We start from the raw sequence: 22,050 nt of genomic DNA, 5'->3' as shown, positions 1-22,050 counted from the left end.
TTTGATCATGTGCATTTGTTCACATGATTAGCTACTAAATTCCAAACAACACATTGACTAAATTCCTAAAACAGTACCACTCTGAATTTTGCTTTACAGCTACTCTTTTCCAAACATGGTTAGCTAATCATTCTAAACAAAACTTACTCCAAGCCACCCAAGCAAGCGTTGCAAGGGATTAGGAGGTCTTTGGTTGAAATCCTCCTTATCCCTACTATACTAAAAAAAGAAAAGACCTTAGAAAATATCTGAGTGCTTTTGACACAAACTTATAGATAATTGGACTATTTTTCCAATACGTTTGAGTTTTGAATTTAGTCTTTAGATTTAAATATGTTATAATTTTACCTTTGACATTTGAGTTCTATTTCAAGTTAGCCCCTAGATTTAAGATTTTCATTTTTATCTTGATTTTTTTTTTCACTAAATACTCATTTTTCATTTTTGGTGTTAACGTAGGTTAATAGGTTTAAAATAACTTAGCGAATTATAATTAATTAAATTTCACTATTTGTCATCACTTTTAAAATTAAATTTAAAATTTTACTTCATAATTATTTTAAATTAATTAATAGACATTGACATCAATGATAGAAAATGAGTATTTAATGAAAAACTCGAGGTTAAAAATGTAAAATCTTGAAATCTAGAAACCAAATTGAAACAAAGCTCAAATCTCAAAGTAAAATTGTAACATTTTGAAACTTAGGAACTAAATTGAAATCAAAATTTAAGGTCTAAATATGTATCATTTTGAAACTTAAGGACCAAATAAAAATTAGACCCAAAATCTGAAGGCGAAAAAGTATTTTTCCTCATTCTTTTTTTTTTTTCGTATAAGTGAGTCTCCGAATTTGATAACATGATTGTTTTAGAGAATATGGAATATGTATTTAGTTGGATCAATAAAGATGTTACATGATGAACCACATTTATACACTAAACTCAAAAAAGTTAATCTATTCCAAGAAAAAGTTGAAGTATCTTGGACATAATAACAAATACCTAGAAGGTAGTAAACAAACAAAAGATTGAAGTATTGTGATATTGGCTTGTAAAAGATAAATTGGAGTTGAGGGGGTCCTCCATGATTTGGGTTATTACCAAAAGTTTGTGAAAGGCTATGGAATGATTGATTGCTTGGTCCCTCATGGAAGAATTAAAGGACCAATTTGACTGGTCCATTCAAGTTAAGGATACCTTTCAAACAGCTCAAAAAAGCCATAGTAAATCATTTAATTTGTTCATAAGGATGATGCACTAAGGATGAATGATAAGATCAGTTCTGATAAACACCCTAATACATGGTTTTTAGTTAGGCTCTTGGTTATTGACCAAGGGCACCATCGGTTTCTGATGAATATTGATCGTGATGATTGTTTACCAATCATAAATTCGGGAGGTAATTTGTAGTTATAACCAATCATATGCTTGAAGCTTTCTTAGACACTACTCATTGCTAAATGATAAAAATTGAATAAAATTGAAACACAAAAGATTACCAAACTATAAGATAAATCCGATGTTAGAGACACTTGTGTAAAATCCAAACCCTAATTACTTTAATTAAGAGTAAGTAATGAGATGTCTCCTAATGAGTTAAATGAAGCCATATTTTAGGAGGGTTAGAGGATGGAAGCAAGAAGAAATAAGCTCTTGTGTAGCTAAGTGTAAACCCCGAATTATAAGTTCCTAAACCAGTATATTTAGCCAAAGGGATGATATATTAAATATTTAATAAGTGAAAATTCTTAGTTATTTATAGAAGTTGTGGAGAAAGGAAAAGAAAAACACATTAAATAAGGAAACTCACTAATTGGTTTGGCACATAGCGGTTAATCCTTGAATTCGGGAGGCGGCAGGAAGATTAAAAGGAAGAGGAACTTCGAAAGCTTGGTTTCGGCAATCTACATGAGCAAATTTAGTGAAATCGGTGTCATTTGAAAGCTAGAAGAATCTAGTTTTCAAGGTTACCTTGTCAGAGAAAGATTGCAAGAGAAGAAGAACAAAAAGTGATGAAATTACAGAAGAGACAGAATCTCGAATTAATTAGGGCCCAAGGTGAAGATTGGAAGCTCTAGGCCAAACTATAAGGAATTTTTGACTGAAATTTTAAGGTAAGAAAGATAGAAGGAAGTTTCTTCAAAAGAGGTCTGGATTTTGAGTTATGAATTTTTAAAGTTGTAACAGAGAATCTGTACATAAGCAGACAGCTGCTTAGGAAGAAAAAGCAAACAGCTCACCGTGGAGATTATAGCGAGATTTTGTGATGAGGATCTCGCTAATGAAGAAAATCTCGCTAATTTTGTGATGAGGATCTCGCTCTAGAAGGGAATCTCGCTAGAAATTAAGCTGAATCCGCTGGAAAGGTGAATATCGCTAGGATGAAAGGATCTCACTCATGAAGAGGATCTCGCTCATGAGAAGAATTCACTCATGATGAGTATCTCGCTGGTAAAGCTATCTTTGATGATGAAAGTTCTATTTGAGGTATTTTGCTAGGAATTCTAAATAGTTTAATCGAGAATTATGTCCTTTCAAGCCAAGAATAGGAGAGGCGTATAACCCGTTAAGAGGCCAACGAGCTATGAGTGACTATGTGATGAATTGATGTTTTAATGATTTAGAAACCATGATTTCCTTGAAGTTATTTCCCATGCTAAGTGTTAGAAACTATGATTTCTTTGACGATATTCCTCATGCTCAGTATTTAAATGAAGTGCCAAGCAACGTATTTGTGATATTTTTTTTCATGCTAAGTAAAGCATATTTCCCATGGAATTGACATGATGTAAATATGTTATCTTGTCCAAATACTTTCAGCATGTTTAAGTAATTCCATTTTTATGATGAACTAGTATGATGATTTGAGCACTAAGCCTTAGTGTTCAACTAAATATTTATGACTAGTTTTACTTAAAACGCGATACCGAAGGACATTTGAGAAGGTATATACCCAACCAGATACCGAAGGACATTTGAGAAGGTATCTGACCAACTTGGTATCGAAGGACATTCAAGAAGGTACCGGGCCAATTTGATACTGAAGGACATTTGAGAAGGTATCTTAGCAGCTCAATACTGAAGGACATTTGAGAAGGTATCTGAGCAGAAGTACCCAAGATATGACGGTACTCAGTTATAACCACGCGCACGTAGGTAATACGACGTTGAGGGATTGAGCAAAAGAATTCTCCCCGACTAAGGTTGACGTTGAGGGTTAGATCTAGTAGTTCACTTTCAACTAAGGATAAAGACAGTCATATCTTCTCCTAGGCTAGAAGGATAGTTTGGAATTGCTAATGCTTTTAAATGTTTATCAAAGTATGACGTTACTAATGTATGAGTTTTCAAAGTATGATTTCCATATCTAACGCATGTTAATAGTTTTTACAAGCTAGTTCAACACGATTTAAGCCAACTTATTTAATAAAGTATGAAGTATGCCTTAGGGTTACAACTAAGCTTGATGTGATATGTTTATATACCTAAGATTGCTAAAGTTCATGCGTTGATATTCCTAAACACAATGAAGAGGAGTACTGAAGGTAAGAAAGGTATCTGAATAAATGTACCTAAGGTGTTGACGATACATGGAAACCTCCATGTATACGTGGGTAGTTTTGAACGAGAGGCCGAAGTATGGGTGTCCTAAATCATAAACCAGCAAAGAGAGATCGAAGCATGGGTCTCATGGCCGATAACAGACGTTGGGAGCTAGAGTGAGGTATGCTCGTTCTCAACTAAGGAATAATGATGTTTAATGGTGTTTAAGAGTAGTTATCAATGCTAATTTTTAGAGGAAGTTGCTTAAGATGCCCATCGATATATTTTTAAAGAGATCGACATAGGGGTCCCTCCTAACCATAGCTCAGTATGAAGAGATCAAAGTAGGGGTCTCAATTAAGATTCAGGTTTCAGATACAATGGTTGTAAAGGTTTTATGTACACAATTGCTTGGTATATTTTAGTTCCAGTATTATATTTTCGAGCTTTTCGGTTTAAGCATGAAATTTATGTTTTATTAAGTCACTCACTGGGCTTCTAGCTCACGTTTTCAAATGTTTTCTTTCAGGTTGTGGTCAGTTCTCAAAAGATTATTCTGCTGTTGCTCTGCCACTCAAAGAAGCAGGTTGAGGGAAGCGTAATTGAAGACCTATGTTAGTTAGTACACATATGTCTGTCTAGTGACTAGTATTCTGGATGAGGCTCATTAGGTTGTATTATCTATGTATAAACAATGCTGCGAAATCCTGTAATGTAAATGTGTTAAGTTCTGAGTTATTATGTATGTATTCAGGGTTTGAGCAAGGTTTAACAGGTAAGATAGGCAGTAAGTGCCAACAAAAGGGTTGGTAATTGTTGCAGTCACCATTCCATCTAGGTTAGAAGGGTAATCTGGTACGGGGTGTGACAACTTGGTCCCTCCTAATCTTGAAATCACTTACAAGCTTAATTCATATTCTAAAATATTGTCTCCCTTACACATTTCCCTAACCTTTATTTATAATAAATACCTTTACCAACTTTTGTCGCTAATCACTAATATATCTCTAATAACATCCCTTATCACCAATCATATGCTCGAAGCTTTTCTAGGAACTTGCTAATTGTCGAGTAAGGCACTTGGATTATGAATTTTCTTGTTACAAGTTCAATATACAACATAAATCAAGGATGGACAAAATGGTAATCGGCAAGAGTGAGAACTAATCCAAAATTCTAGATCAATCTGTAGAAAATCAAGCATAATTGTCTTTGTTGTAAATCAGAAATTGATAAAATTGTTTTATTGTATATTCTATTTTCAGAAATATTTAGATTGATTGCTTAATTTTAGGTCTTTGATTGAGAATTCTTGTGTATAAATGTAAGGGTTTCTTCACCTCTCAATAAGAAGAAATATCATTTGCTTATACAGCTTCATGGTATCAAAGCCAAACAAATTTTCTCAAAATCTAGCTTCGTCGCCAAAACCCTAGTTGTCGTTGTCGGACTTATATTCTTCCACAGGCAAGCCTTTCTAGAACTTTGCTAGAACTGGTGTGTTCTTCTCGATGCCAAAACGACATCAAGCAAATAGTTGCCGCCATCCTCAACGAAGCCTCTGTCACCTCCTGCAGACTATATCATCGATAGATCTAAACCAGAAAGCTACTGCCACCGTCTCTCAACTCAGAAACCCTAGTTCCCCCCCCCCCCCCCCCCCCCCCCCCCCCCCCCCCCCCCCCCTTTTTAGGGTTTCAATCACATACCATTCCTGCTTGTTGTGTACTCAATCGTGTTCAATGATGCAAAAATAATCTCTAAAAATTTGCACAAGTTTTCTCCTAAACAACCAAGTATAAACTAGTTAGAAGGTAGTCTAGGTGAGAACCAAGGTCGAACACAGAGATTTCGATTAAGTGAAAAACATACTTAGTTGATGATTTTCTACTCTTAAACACAAGGGTGTATGCATCAATTAAATGTGGTGTAAGTGAGGGTATCTAAAGCATAAACTAAGGAAATGCAAGTAAAATATTGGGTATGGAGATGAATGTGCAATGATGGATGCGTAATGGTGAACGCATAGCACATAAATGAATTAAGGAAAGAAACATGTGAGAAAACGAAGTTGGAATAAGCAATCCATAAACCTTTGAACCTAATGATAAGATCGTGCTCATGTTCATAACCGTTAAGACGCCACCTCTCGATGGGTTAGCCACGTAAATCATGTATCCATGATGCATGCTTAGGTTACTTGGAACATAAAGAAGTGTTTATCTCTAAACACATCGCTTACTTGGGTTAATAAAATCCACAATAACTTACTCTCTCAAGTAGTTAATTGTTATCTTATGTTTCCAATTGTTAAAAGAAATCAAGAGTTGGATTTAAGCTTCATTACCCAAATGAACATTTGCTTCATCATTAAGCTCGCCTGAATGATGGTCAACTCATTCCAACTCGATAAGGATTTAGCTACCCATGGAAAAAAAATGGAGGAAGTAGATGATAAAGTCATGATGTATATTGAATAGAAATAAATTCTCGTCACAAGATAGGTTGAAAATGTGTAGAAATAGAAATACAGAAAATGATAAACATAAGATCAAAGATGAATGGAGGATGGAAGATAATGATCGTTAGCAGCTATCTTTTGCTTCAGTCGATCTGAGATGGGCGATATTTTGTGCTTTGCGGTAGTCAATGGAAAATATCCTATTTTGAGTCTTCTTCTCCAGTAGCGATGGTGGTAGCTCTCCAAGGAAGATTACCTCGAGAATGGAGAGGAAGAATGTTCTCTTGAAATTCTCTTAAATTCAAGAGAATGTTCTCTAAATGTGTATAATTCATCTCTCACACTTCACTTTCTTCTTTGAGCAATAGTGTATATATAGTGTTGAATGCAGGGATCACTTCTACCACACAAGATAGTGACAGGTGCGACAACTGAGATTTATAAGTTCGTTGTTACACTTGTCAGTGATCTCCTCAGATGCGTTCAGCTTTCATCTTTAGTGTATTGGTGCTTCACCACATATTTGATTGGATACTTTGCTTTGAGAAATTTTTGGTCGCACGACTTGTTTGTTGAGCTTTGGATATCTCAACTTCATGCACCTTTGGCCGCATGGTTTTCCTTTAGATTCGATGAATATCTCTTTCCCTTGTTTTCACTAGTATTCTTGCATAATAAATGCATCAACGATATATTCTTTACTTAGGCTCTCTTTTGGAATTCATGAACGTATGGAAAGTAACTTTGCTCTATTTTCTTATGACTCTAGTGGTTTTCTCATCCAATACTTCTAAATATTCTAATTTTAAGAGACAATAACTTGTAGAAATATAAGTTATCACAACTTTCATTCATTACCAATGTCGTCGCCCTCATCAATCAATATTCTGTCATCGTTCTCCACTCTGTAATTATGTATCGCTACCGCTCCATCTTTCTGAAAATATTTTTTTTTCTCTTTTCTTTTCCTCTCATTTGTTTTATAATGTCAAGATCATAATTGAAAACTGTCATCTCACCATTTATTAAGAGTAACAATCCGTAAATAACATGTCACAAACTCAAAGACCAGAACTACCTTCAGCGGTCACAATATGTGATGATGTTTATATATAGTCGTGGACGAGAGGATTATATCACGGGTAAAGCTACTTCACCCAAAGTTTAGGATGCAAAATTTCGTACATGAAAAGCAAAAAACAATCAATTTATGGAGTTGATTATAACCCCTGAAATTGGAGAAAACTTTCTTCTATTTTCAACTGCAAAAGATATTTGAAATGATGCCTGAGACACTTTTGAAAATAAGGAAAATAGTGTTTAACTTTTTCAAATTGAGACCACTCTTTAAGATCTCAAACAAGGTGATTTATCTGTTACAATTTATTGCACCATTGTATCTCGCTACTGATAACAACTGGATTTATTTGAACCTTATGAATGGAAATGTTCTGATGATGGTACTCTATTTCAAAAGATTGTTGAGAAAAAAAAGGATTTTCAAGTTCCATATAGGATTTCATCTCTAGATGAACTTTGTGGTCAAATTCTTGGTACTAAACCACTACCTAGTTTTCGAGAAGCTTTTGCTAAAGTTCATAGGGAAGAGAGTTGAAAGCAAATAATGATGGGACAAACTGAACTTCCTCCTACCCAAAATGGATTCGCTCTCATTTTCAAACTAGATCACGTGAATGATGGAATTGCTTTGATGCTAAAGGAAATCCCAATCATTTAATGATAGTCAGCCACGTAAAAGAAGACCATGGTGTGATCATTGTCATAAACTGCGACACGTTAAAGATATGTGTTGTAAAATACATGGAAAACCAACAAGCTGGAAGCCAAATATTGTCAAATCATATCGAGAAACCAAGGGTAATGCTATTATCTCTAAAACTTCTAACCAACCACCACTTACCAAAGATTTGATGGATATGCTACAACAATTGTTTAGAACAAATCCACCAACAGTAAGTGGCTCTGAGAATATACAACAACAAGGTAGCTAAAAATCTCTTGCTCTTTATACTCAAACTCTTTCATTTGAATGGATAGTAGATTTTGGAGCATTAGATCATATGACAAGTGATAAATCCTTATTCTCATCTTTTTTCTTTTACACGGGTAATCTTTCTATTCGAATTTCTGATGGTACACCTATCATAATATTGGGATTGAAAGTATTCAAATACCAAGTTTCATAACCCTCGAGTTAGTATTATATGTGCCAAACTTGGAGTATAATTTGTTGTCTGTGTGTAAGTTAAATAAGGACTTGAACTATGAAACTAAATTTCTTGCAAACTCTTGTATTTCTCAGAACCTGGGATTGGGGAAGATGATTGAAAATGCTGAACTATGTGCATAATTGTACGTTCTCAAAGCAATGAGTCCTCCACCAACAACGGAATGCAATAATTATGTAGTTTAGTCTAATCCTAAATTTATTTTTGTTACTAAGTCTTTAAACCATTCAAATAAAGATAGTCTTGTCATGATGCTGCATTATCGTTTTGGTCATCCCAACTTTACTTTATCTTAAGCATTTGTTTCCCGTTTTATTTTGTAATAAAAAAAAGTTTTTCCGTTGTACTCTTTAAACACACACATGCTCATTTTTCACCTCACACTTATTCTCCATCTCAACCCTTCTCTCTTATCCATTGAGATATTTTGGGGCTTTCAAGAGTGAAAAATATCAATGGGATATGATGGTTTCTTCTTTTCGTTGATGATCACATCCGTCTAAGCTGGACATTCCTTATAAAAGATAAATCTGAAACTAGCTAATTATTCACAGTCATTCATAAAATGATCCAAAATCAGTTTCAAGTAAATATCCTAGTACTTAAAACTAAAAATGCTCACGATTTCTCCAACTATACTCTTGGACCATGTCTTCAATCTTATGGTATTGTTCACTAGAGTTCTTGTGTTGACACATCTCAACAAAAAGGTGTGGTTGAACGGAAAAACTGTCATCTTCTTGATGCAGCTTGATCTCTTATGCTCACATCAAATATTCCAAAAACATTTTGCGGTGAAGTTTTCCTGACTGCTACCTATTTGATAAATCGACTACCCTCCCACATTCTTAAGTTCAACACACACCCTTACAAAGTCTACTGTTATTATATCCTACTTCCCATCTCGTGTCTCTTGTACCGTTAAAAATATTTGGATGTATTCCATTTGTGCATATATATCCTCAACACCGGAATAAACTTGATGGACGATCCATGAAATGAATTTTCTTGGCTACTCACCAAACAAGAAAGGGTATAAGTATTATCATCGTCCAACTCACCAATTCTTTCATTCTATGGATGTCATGTTCTTTGAAAGTCAACTATATTATCCCAATTTTGCGATTCAAGGGGAGCATAAGGATCTTGAACCACATAATAAGGACTACATTCCTGACTGTCCTTCAAACTCATCCATTGAAAGCTCCATTCGTGTGGGTTTCTGTTCGTAAGAAGCTGGTTGTCACGCGAAGTAAGGGTTTCATTCGTGTGAATTTCCATCAGTAAGAAAAGGAAGACTCCATTTTATGTAACCTATTTTAAGACTGGCTTAGTTCAAATTATAATTGGTTTGATTTATTTCGGTTCAAATTCAGTTTATTTCATATTGGTTTGATCCACATTTTAGTTTGGATCATTTTGGGGTTTTATTACTTGGCTTGGCTCGGTCTGATTTAGTTTTTTTATCTCACAATTGACATATTTATTATTTCCCATTATATATTACTTAATACCATGAAAAATGAGCTAATTCATCTAACTTTAACATTGCTACTCATCAATTTCTCATCGAATAATTCTTGTGTTTCCTTGACACAACCAGATATTTATCCTCAAGTCTTCTCTTGCCATAAATCTTCTCATGGATTATTGATCCGAGCTTTTGATCATATGACTAGTTCGTTATCCTTCTTAGACTCTTATTCACCCTCATATTGCAATGAAAATTTCTCATTGATTGCAGGAAAAGGAACCGTTATATTGACTAAAGACATAACTTTGAACTCCATTCTCCATGTTCCTAAATTAGCTTGTAGCCTCTTATCCGTTAGTAAACTTTTAAAAGATTCTAACTGTCGTATTGTTTTCTTTAAATCTCATTGCATTTTTCAGAATCAAACCTCGAAGAAGATGTTTGGATGTGCTAGCATGTTTGACAGCCTTTACTAATTTGATGAACCTTCTGATAGCAATGAAAAACCTTGGGTATTTAGTAGTATGAGGTCATTTCCTGTTAATGAACAAATTGTGCTTTGACATTTAAGGCTAGGACATCCGAGTTTTTCCTATCTCAAATATATATTTTCTAATCTCTTTAAAGGGATTGATTGCTTTCAGTTTCATTGTGAAAATTGCATTTTTGCAAACAGTCATCGCTCCTCTTTTTCACCAAAACCATACAAGTCTTCAAAACCGTTTTACTAAATGTACATTGATGTTTGGGGTTCCTAAAAAATTATCAGTCATAGTGGAAAACATTGATTTGTAACTTTTATTGACGATCACACTTGTCTGTCATGGATTTATTTATTAAAAAAAATGGAAGTGAAGGATGTTTTTCAATGCTTCTAATATGATTGAAACCCAATTTTCAACAAAAGTAGGTATTCTTCATTTTGATAATGGAACTGAATAATTCAATGAACATTTGAATTGTTCATCTATTCATTTTTCGGGAACACCCCTCAACAAAATAATATTGCAAATAAAAAAAATAGACATTTACTCGAGGTTGCTCGAGCCATAATGTTTTCTATTAATGTTCCTAAGTACTTGGAGGGGGAAGTTATCCTCACAACTGTTTACTTAATAAATCAAATGTAAGTTTTGAATTTTAAAACTCCACTTGCTATTTTGAAAGATTTTTTTTCCAACTACTCGTTTGTCCTCTGATTTACCCGTCAGAGTATTTGGTTGTACTAGTTATGTGCTATTATTTTCCCAATTCTTTTTTATCTAAATTAGATCGAGCTATTAAATGTATTTTTTGAGATATGCTTCTAGCGAAAAGAGATATAAATGCTTTGATCCTAAAAAACATAAAAATTATGTGAGTACAGATATGCCGTTTTTGGAAAACTAACCCTTTTTTACCCAAAATTATTTTCAGGGGGAGAAACCAAATTTAGATAATGATGATAATTTTGGGATGTATCTGTCCCACTCCCAAATGTTGTTTGTCCTAATCTTACTGAGTCTTCAATGCCAATTGAAGAAAATTCTTAATCTTTGAGTTTAAGTTTTATTCTAAAAGAAGGCTTGAACAAATGAGAAAAGATCAAATAGATGACTTGTCACCAATCCAATCTCAAACTTCGAGGGATGGTTCTCAAGCTATAGGTAACCAACCTTCCATTCCTATTTTATCGAATGTCTCTCCAACCATCTTGTCTTACCTATTGTATCTGATATTGATATCCCTATTGCTTTGAGAAAAGGTACTAGAACTTGCACTAAATATCTCATTTCAAATTATATATCATATAAAAATTTGTCAAAAAGTCAGAGTTTTCACCTCTAGGATAGACAACTTATTTGTCTCAAGAAACATAAAAGAAGTCTCAGATGATCCAAATTGGAAAGTAGTTGTCATGGAAGAGATGAATGCTCTCAAACATAATGGTACATGGAAAATAGTAGATTTGCCAAGAAATAAGAAAATAGTGGGGTGTAGTTGGTCCTTACAATAAAATATAATGTTTATGGTAATGTTGAAAGAATATGGATAAAAAGATTATAAGAAGAAAATTGAAGGAATATAATGTTGACGGTAAAGTATTTCATAGGAATGGAATTTCCAAGATAAAAAAAGGTATTTTTGTGAATCAAAAGAAATATATTATGAATTTGCTTGGAGAAACAGGTTTGCTTGGGTGTAAGGTAGTCAAGACACCTATTGAACCAATTTTTTTTAAATTGGAAGCTACAAAAGATGAGGAAGTAAAGGATAGGAAACGATACCAAAGACTGGTAGGAAGACATATATGTCTCACACACGTCCAAATATTGGATTTGCAGTAAGCATGGTAAGTCAAGTCATGCACTCGCTAGGATCGGTCCACTTTGAAGTTGCTTATAGAATTTTGAGATATTTAAAGGGAACTCCATGAAAAGGCATATTGTTTAAAAAACACAATCATCTCCAAGTTGAAGTTTATACTGATATTGATTGGCAGGAAGTACAATGGGTAGAAGATCTACTTCTGGTTATTGTTCATTTGTTGAAGGTAACCTAATCACTTGACGTAGCAAAAAACAAAACGTGGTTGCCAAAAGTAAACAGAATTTAAGGCTTTAGTTCATGGTATATGTGAAAAGATTATGAGAAGAAAATTGAAGGTCTTTCAGAAAACTCGAAAACTCCTATTCGTGTGTACTGTGACAATAGGGCAACTATCTCTATAGCCCATAATCCAATTATGCATGATAGGACAAAGCATATCGAAGTCAACAAACACTTCGTTAGGGAGAAAATTGAAATCGGTGTGATATGTGTTCCTTATCTTCGTAGTACCGAGCAAATTATTGATGTGTTGACCAAAAGACTACCAAAAGCACAATTTGATAGAATGGTTAACAAGCTGGCAATGGAAGATATATTTAAACCATTTGAGGGCGTTGGTTTGGTTGTAAATACATATGTTAATTAGTTGTAAATCATTAAAGATTTTATTTTATTCTTATTGGGATACTTTCCTTTTATGTATTGAGTTTTTCTCCTATATAAGAAGACAATGTATCTTACAATTCATTATCGAATACAAAAATTATTTGATTACGTTGAATCTCAAATGAAGTACAATCTACACAAGTTCAGCAACGCCAAGATCTGAACCATGATTCCAATGTTCTTGAAATAGTACACGATACGACACAAGCTAATCTAGACAAACCAATTGCTGTAAGGAAAGGTGTTCACTCATATACTCAACATCCCATACAGTGTCACTTATTTTAAGCTAATTTTCTACCAACTTTTAAGGCTTTTGTAACTTTATTATATCAGATTACAAGTCCCCAACACGATTCAAGAAGCTTTACAAAGATCTTAATGGAAAGCAGCCACACCAGAGGAATTGCAGGCACTTGAGAAGAATGGGACTTGGATCCTTACCGATTTGCCCTCAGGAAAGCGCACGATTAGATGTAAATAGATCTTCTTGACAAAATACAAACCAGGTGGCAGTATAGAACGGTTCAAAGTTCATCTCGTTGCTAAAGGATTCGCCTAGGTTTATAGGATCGACTACCAAGAAACCTTTGCTCCAATTGCTAAGTCGAATACTATTCGAGTACTTCTCTCTATTGCAACATATCTGGATTGGCCATTATTTCAATTTGATGTAAAAAATGCATTTCTAAATGGTAATATATTGGCAGAAGTGTACATGGAAATACCTCCTGGATTTGAGGACAGAAATACTAAAGGAAAGGTATATAAACTTTAAAAGTCCACCTCGAGCCTTGTTTGAAAAATTTACGAATATGCTTAAACAAGATGTCTATATTCAATGTCAATTTGATCACACCATGTTCATCAAACATTTCTCCCAAGTAAGATTAAGGTGCTAATAGTATATGGATGATATTGTTTTCATAGGAAATGTTTCTAGCGAAATAATTCAATTGAAACAATTTCTCGGAGAAATTTGAGATCAAAGACTTGGGATAAGATACTTCCTAGGAATGGAAGTAGCAAGATCTAGTAAAGGGATTTTTGTCACTAAAGGGAAATACACTTTAGATCTCTTAAAAGAATCAGGGATGAATGGTTGTAAACCAGTTGATACTCCTATGGGTGCAAACCCAAAGCTTAGAGTTAATCCTAAAGATGAACGAGTTGATCGAGGCAGATATCAACGACTAGTTGGAAAGCTAATATACTTGACTCACATTCGACCAAACATCAACCTTGTTGTTAGTGTGGTAAGTTAATTCCTTAACAAGCCCTCTAAGGAACATAAGGAAGCTTTGTATAGAATATTGAGATATCTCAAGCACGATCCTAGAAAGGGCCTCATGTTCAGAAATATTGCAAACCGTTCTCTAGAAGTCTACACTGATGTAGATTGGGCTAGTTCCCTAGTTGATCGCAAATCAACATTAAGATATTGTTCGTATGTATGGGAAACTTGGTATGTAGTCCATAGCAGTGCTGAAATTGAGTTCTATCATTAGCCCATGGGATTTATGAAGGAATTCGGCTAAAACGCCTCATCAACGAAAACTCAAGGTCAAAATCGATGGTACTATTGAAGTTCTATGTGACAATCAATCAGCCATAACTATTGCAAGAAATTCGATACACCATGATCGAATGAAATATATTGAAATAGATTGTCACTTCATCAGTGAGAAGATTAAAATAAATACAATCAACTTGAGATATGTGTCTTCCCAATAATAAATTGTTGACATATTGACTAAGGCATAACATTGAACCTACCTTGGTAGATTGATTTCCAAACTTGGAACGACCAGAATATACCATCCAACTTGAAGGGAGTGTAAAAAATCGAGCTTAATTGTCTTTGCTATGAATTAGGAATTGATAAGGTTGTTTCCTTGTATATTCTAGTTCCATAAATATTTAGTTCGATTGCTTTAGGTCTTTGATTGAGCACTCGTGTATAAATGTAAGACGTTAGGGTTTCCTCAGCTCTCATTAAGAAGAAATATCATTCTCTTATACATAGCTTCACAATCCCTAGCCTTTTCCTGTCTGAATTTGAAGGAACTTTCTAACTTATGAATTATGTTAAGATTGCCAAAATAAGTTACTAGCGTATTAATACTTCTTGAAACTTAACATTGTAGGCATTGCCCGTCGTCGAGAAAGATGTACGACATAAATCAATAATGGACCAAACGGCGGCCAATATCATATCTTGAGTGCTTATTTCTCCCTGATGTGCAACTCGATGGTCAACTTCCAAGATCATGGTCAGCACAGTTTAGTGAATAAAAAACTAATTACCATCCTATAAGGTGATGGTTTAATGTCACACCCTGCCCACTATTGAACTAAAAAAAACTAAACCCATGGTCTTTACCAATTTAAACTTGAAGGGAAGTCATTAACTTCAACGCATGTCCTTATTTCCAAAAATAGGTACTCACATTTCAATACTTCTGGAAGCTTACCATTCTGGTAGTGATTTTTCTTTAATAGAATCAACAACTTTCATTGAGAAAAAAACGAAAGAAATACAGAGGCATCCGAAAAAAAACAAGACTGTAAAAACATACATTCTAAAGAAAGGGATTCGAACTAAGTAAGATATTCACTAGAGAATAATTACACAAAAAGCTTCGAAAACATGGAACCTCACTCAGGACCAAATCTCACAAAAATCTCTTCCTATCTCTGAACACTATTGTTTCTTTCCTCCCAAATATCCCACAACACAGCATAAACACAATTAACCCATTTAGACAAAATTCAAAACGAAACGCCTAATATGTGAACCTCTTTCAAAGAAATTTCACACTGAAAAAAATTCTAACCAAATCAAGAACACTTATAGAACAAGAGTAAACAAGTCATACCAAATCAAGCACACATAGAGAATGAAGATGCGAAATGAGTCAAACCATGATGGCCCGAGAGTTACAGCCAGGAACAAACTGCCTTACGGTAGTATGTGGGATAAAGGGAGCAGTTCCATATGTTCGCCTCACATGTGTCACCTCTAGTAGTCGATCTGTGCCGATGAATCTTGAGATGTTCGAGCTAGTTGCTATCCCAAAATGGTACCCAACTTCAAGCATTAAATTTTGGTAGAAAGAAAGCCCAAAGATTCTAGGGAAAAAACTCAAGCATTCTAGTACCATGTAGAAGAAAAAAAACTTAGTACCATTTCATTCGTATATAGAAAGCCTAATGAGTTCCAAACAGCTAATATATTACATATGCAAATAACAATAATATACTAAATTCAAATCCTCAGTTCAAGTCTGCCTGATGTTCCCAATACAATCACAGATAAGTTGCCATAAATTATTCATCGGTATCAGAGTTCAACCAAAGCAACTAGATAGGGTCACAAGTATGAAATAATTTATCCATAAACAAGTATAACACGTTTCCTAGAGCTCACTGTACTGAAGTTAATGTGAATCGATGACATCTTAATAGAAGAACAAGATAAGCAGCGTAACATGTACCTTGATTGACAGCCACAATTGAAATCCTTTACGTGCTATCTATATTCCATCCTCTTCAATCCTCAGCATTCAATAGTCAAGTTACATATTTTCAAAGCAACACAATGAAACCTGCAATATTTTATACAGCACACGTCTTGCATACATACCTGGGCCTTTGAGAGACGATCATTGCAGAATTTAGACGTGATGTCAAAAATAAATTAAAGAGGAAAAGAAAGACAACTAGAACTGAACATTTTGTATACAATAGATATCAACGTGGATATTTACAGGCAGCCCTATCAAGATATCTTGGCACTTCACTGAAATCCCAAAGGAAGAAAGAAAAAGGAAAAAGTTGTTGCTAGGGCCACAGAAACTCATTTATGTTACCATAAGTATATGCTGACCCATCCCGAGGGGCCACTCTGGTGTGCAAAATATGTGCAACCAGTGTCTCTCGCCCTTAAATTATCAGAACCAGAAGTTATTCTGATCCCTACAAAATTTTTCCATAAGTGTAAGCTAACTAAGACTTCCAGACAAAGAAGCTGAGCCGCTTGACAATTCAAACCATAAAGAGATATCTGAGATCTTCAACCGTCAAGCGGGAAGCAGAACCTCCACTTTGATCTTCACCAAATGCTGATGCAACCATTTTTCTCTTCTCTTCCTGCATAATATGGTCAGAAAGAAAAATAACATCTTCACATCAATAATACGTGCATATCAACTTCATCTTGTAAAGCACCAAGCCAACCTCTTAAAAGATATTCCATATGATCTTAGTAACAAATTCAAAAGAACTCAGGATCAGCCAAATAATTTTCTAACACATTGCATTATTTAATGGTTGAATAAAGAATCAAAGCTATGCAGAACCTTCAACTCCATTTACAATGAGAATTAACAACCTTCATCAAGGGACTACTTCTCCCTTCTTACAGCTCCCTTGAAAGTCATAAAGAGCTTGGAGAAGTTGATAGAATGGAAGGGCCTACAACCTGAGGGAAGACCCACTCTAATTTATGCAATATTGCCTTAGCGTGGGTTCCCCAGAGCAGAGAAGCAATGCCCTCCATCCTACTCAAGTGGCTTTGGAGATTCACCAAAAATTTGTCGGCCCTCGGAGTAGTGCTTTTTAAAGCTCGAGGCACAATAAAGTGCAATAGTCTTCTAACACTTAAGCACAAGGCGTAAAAAAAAAACGCAAGCTTTTTCTTGTGAGGCACTATATATACAAGTACAAGTGTACAACATTAAGAAGAGAAAGCATTGTTGAAGTGGATATATGAGGGGAAAAAAAAGTCCCCTAAACCGAGGTACGAAATATCGATGTCAATGGAAGTATCGAGGTTCCAGTTTTATGAAAATATCAATATCGATGAAAATTTTGGGAAACTTTAGGGAAATTGTTGGAAATTAATGGAAATTGTTATAATTAGTTAATGAAACTTTGATTGTGGCCTAATTAGACTATATTGGACCATTTTTAATCATCATTTCGATAAAGTAAGACAACATTTAGATGTATAGTGTAAATATCTATGTAGATATCGATGCAATAGCAAAAATTTTAAAAAGAAATGGAAAAATAATGACAAAATAATATCAAATATTGGTAATTAATTGCAAAATTAAAGGACATGAAATGTTTGCATACGAAATAAATGTAAATTATTTATTATAAAATGTACATTTCTAATACCAAAAAGATGACCTTTGAGCATCTCAGAATCTTGATAATTCTAATAGAAACTACAATATTGCTCTCAGGTCATCCTATATTGAAAAAATAGAACTTGCATCAATTCAATTTTGAGGTGAAATGATGTGAAAATTCAATGGAGAAAGGTTTTAATGAAGTTAAAAATAAATACATATTATTTTTCTCAATTTTGGTTTCTTGGAATGAGCTTTGGATGGTAAAAAAATAAAACCCATGTCGATTCGTGTAATCAAGACAAGTCCATAAACCTTAAAAAACTTCCATTGAGCTAGTCTCGTTGTTTAAAATAAATAATAATAATAATAATAATAATAATAATAATTACTATTATTATTATAATAAGTAAAAAAATGAAATTTTGAAAAATGGGGGGAAAATCAAAATTCCCCCTACCGAAATTTCGAGCCTGTCAAAATCTCGATATTTCAACCAAATTTTTAACCATGTCCTAAGCACAAGAAATATTGCATTTAGGCTTAGTAATTTTAATTTTTTTAATTAATAAAGAAAAATGGTTATTACTATTTTAAAAAATAATGAAAGACTCGAGGCCTAGGGCCGTGAGCCTTGGGGCTTTACAAAAGACGCGTGCCTTATTTTGTGAGTCTCGCCTTTTTAAAGCAAGGCACCAGTTCTGCTCCTTGGGCCTCTAGGTACATGCCGGGAGGGGTTTTTAAAACACTGTCAAGCAGAGTCATTGCTCGTATCTATGGACGGGACTCTCATGGGTGGACAACCAAAATTATCAAGCAAAAGGATGCAAACATCAGCCAAAATAGGCACAACAAATTAGAATCAAGTGTTATCGACTCCATCCCTCGCTATAAAGGTAATTCAGCTATATCTTTCTCTAGATCCATATCCTCGATAATTGTTAGAAATCCATCTTTTTTAAGCCCTAGAAGAAATTTAGCGCCTTTCCAATTTTATGAATATTAAAAACCGGGCCAACACGCATGCACATACACAGGCCAACCTAAAAGTAAAAGTCTGCTACCAGCTATAAATACAATACAAAATACGAATTTTATACAAAACAAAATCTAAGTTCTTTCATACTTTTCCAATACGATATACAACTAAAAATCCCTAATTACAAAATCATTATATAATCTACTTGAGATTTCTAAAAGTTCTAAAACATTTCATTCCTCTCTCCCAGTTCCACGATTAATTTGCATCTCCCCTAAACTCTATAACAAGAACTTTTAATTATAAAAAAATGAAAAGAAAAAGAAATGAACACTAGAAGATCATATGGATGAAATTCAGCATTTATATTTTAAGCATGAAAATTAATGTCCATCACCATATATGTACATAAACTGAGTTTTCAACAGATATAGAACTGATAATGGAAAAACAATCATAAAGCAAAAGAGAAAAGGATAATACCTGCAGTGCCAGTATCCTATCTTCTACTGTGTCTTTTATAGTAATCCTTGACACTGTAACAGGACGAGTCTGTCCAATTCTATGTGCTCGGTCTACAGCCTGATCCTCAGTAGTCGGATTCCACCAAAGATCCAATAGGATAACATGACATGCTGCAACCATGTTCAAACCTAGATTTCCCGCCTTCAATGACATCAACATAACAGGGATCTGCAGCAAAAATTCACCGATTCAAATATTGAATTAAACAACCACGCTAAAACATAATATTGTTAATCATTTCAATACCTATATCATTGCAAATCATGTAAAGTAACTGTAACATATAAACTTCCATAGTATATAATGTCTCCAACATAGAGAGGCATCTTAAATCCACCAGAATTTGTTGTAGTAGTATTCAGATTAAGGGCCAAACCTCGGGGTCAGAGTTGAAATCTTTCACAGCACGATCTCTTGAAACCAGAGACATTGTGCCATCAAGCCTCCTATATTGAATGCAAGCCTCATTCAGTGACATTTCTACTAAATCTAACATGCTGGTCCATTGGGAGAAAACAATCGTCTTCACAGGTTCTCCAGTTGGAGGACATGGAGATGTGTGCTTTGTATTATTAACATCAGAATCACGGATCTCAATACATTCATCTTCAGAATGTAGAGAACTTCCGTTGCATCCAAAGGAAACCCCTTGTTCAGAAGTTGAAATTGATGCTTTGCAATTATTCTGCAGAATCTCAAGAACGGCCCTAATTTTGGACGAACTGTACTCACTATGACCAACTTGGGATTTCTCAGAAATTCCTGAACTTGTGGAACCGCCATCGAGATCATCAGAGATACATTTCCGGAGGGTAGTCTTCGAGAAAACAACGTCCGCAGCAACTTGTTCCTTACATCCAGGTGCCGGGCACATATTGTCATCACTAGTCAAGTATTCAGACACGCATTGAAAGCAGAAAACATGACCACACATGGTAACAACAGGATTCTCAGGTGGATCCTATTAGGAGGAAAAAACCATTAAACAATAAATATGATAAGTCATTGTTTTTGCAGATTACAGAAGTCTTATATATCATTCCAGATTGTTTGTTCAGGTTATTCAAATGTATGCTACTCAGGATTGTAATTTAATATGTGTGAACACTTTATAGACATAGGGTTGCATAAACAATGACAAGATGGCCAATAGAATATTTTTACCATCTTCTAAGAAATAATAATAATATTTTTAATCTTTTAAGACAAGAATAATCAAAAGATAGTGGTGTGGCCTAAGGAATTAAAAGAGAGAACTCTTTGAGAATCAAATCAAAGTTCTATCATCAACCAAAAAATATTGACTACACGAAGACAATTCCCTTACAAAATTATAATTTATAATAACATTAATCCGTTAAGACAAAAATAATCAAAGGATGGTGGTGTAGCCCAAGGGATTAAAAGAGAGAATTCTTCAAGAACCAAATCAAAGATTTTATTATCACTCAAATATTCACTACATGAGGGGCATTTCTCTATGTATAGATAATTGGAACCAAACTAGGAAAGAAACTAGGAATTAATACAAAAAGTAAACCAAAAAAGAAAATTTAAATTTAAATAGGAAACTAAAAAGGATTATTCAAGGATGGAACCCAGATTTAAGATGAACTTACCCAAATTTATCCTAATCATACTATAACATTATCCCTCCAGAACAAATGAAGAAGAAGAAGAGTTCTCGAGTTTTAAAAAGAAAATACAACGTTCTAAAGTTTGGTTGGATTTTGTGGAAGCTTTTGGAAAACCAGGTGGTATTTTTATCATGTGGGTTGAATTTTGGTGATCCCGTTGGATTTCTTAAAGGTGGCTACACTTTTTCAGTCAAATTAATTCTAGCAAGTATTGTGGAAGCTTTTGGATTTTTTTAAAGAACATTTGTGGGCTATCTACTGTATATGGAGCTACTAAGAGAAGATTTATTTGGCTGGCATTCATCGTCTTGAACCTTGGTGTATTGGGGGAACTTTTAACTTTTCTCCGTGGGACAACCTTGGCAGATCACAGTAGGCTTGCACAAACATAATATTATCACCTAAGTTGCCGGCCTTTTGGAACTTACTATATTGTTGCAAGCCTTGCGGCATTCTTTTTTTTTTTTTTTTTTGGGCAGTTTGTTTGGAAAATTTTTGCTTCATTCCCTTGCGAAGCATTGGTATTCAGATATTTCTGGCAAATTCTCTCACAATCCTATATGCATTGCTTTCCTCCCTCTATTTTTCCCCAGTGTTTGGCCCACAGTGCATCCAGAGGTTTTTTCAAGGCAAACCATTTCCATGGATGTATCTTTTGGGTTAGCTCAAGATATTTGCTTGTATTTATTTTCTTTTTTAAACAGAAACAAACTTTTCATCAAAATAATGAAAGGAAGATCATGCTCGGATGTTTGCCTATATTTGAACGCTTTTATGTTCTCCATTTAAGTTTTATATTATCTTTATTACCTTACTACTCTTTTTGCTTTTTGATCAGTATCAATCTCTTTTCATTTTATCAATAAAAAGTCTCCCTTTATTATTAGTATTGAAATGAAATTTTTTTTATAAAAAAAAGTTGATTTGTTCAATGGTTGGAAAAAATTTCCACATAAAATATTAGCTTCTTCACCATCCAATGTTGGAGCATCAAAACAATCTAGGAAAAAATTTGCTGAAGAAAATAGTTTGATAACAACGCTTCAGCGTGGATGTCTTCCT

General features: G+C 34.3%; 1 protein-coding gene across 7 annotated transcripts in view; it reads right to left on the bottom strand.

Annotated features, from left to right (window-relative positions):
- Window positions 1-16,374: 16,374 nt before the first annotated feature.
- Window positions 16,375-22,050, bottom strand: part of LOC120067756 (helicase-like transcription factor CHR28) — a 32,967-nt gene continuing 27,291 nt past the window's right edge. For 5 of the 7 annotated variants that reach the window (XM_039019319.1, XM_039019322.1, XM_039019321.1 and 2 more), the window contains 3 exons: window positions 19,728-20,312; window positions 19,310-19,519; window positions 16,754-16,858 (listed from right to left, as the gene is read on the bottom strand). In XM_039019319.1, coding sequence (XP_038875247.1) covers window positions 16,754-16,858; window positions 19,310-19,519; window positions 19,728-20,312 — 900 coding nt within the window. Of the gene's footprint in view, window positions 16,859-19,309; window positions 19,520-19,597; window positions 20,313-22,050 lie in introns of those variants that run through there. The other 2 variants (XM_039019318.1, XR_005479018.1) reach the window with 2 other exon arrangements.

The sequence above is a fragment of the Benincasa hispida genome, chromosome 12, assembly GCF_009727055.1.
Source record: "Benincasa hispida cultivar B227 chromosome 12, ASM972705v1, whole genome shotgun sequence".
NCBI lineage: Eukaryota > Viridiplantae > Streptophyta > Magnoliopsida > Cucurbitales > Cucurbitaceae > Benincasa > Benincasa hispida.
This window is presented reverse-complemented; position numbering and strand designations above follow the sequence as displayed.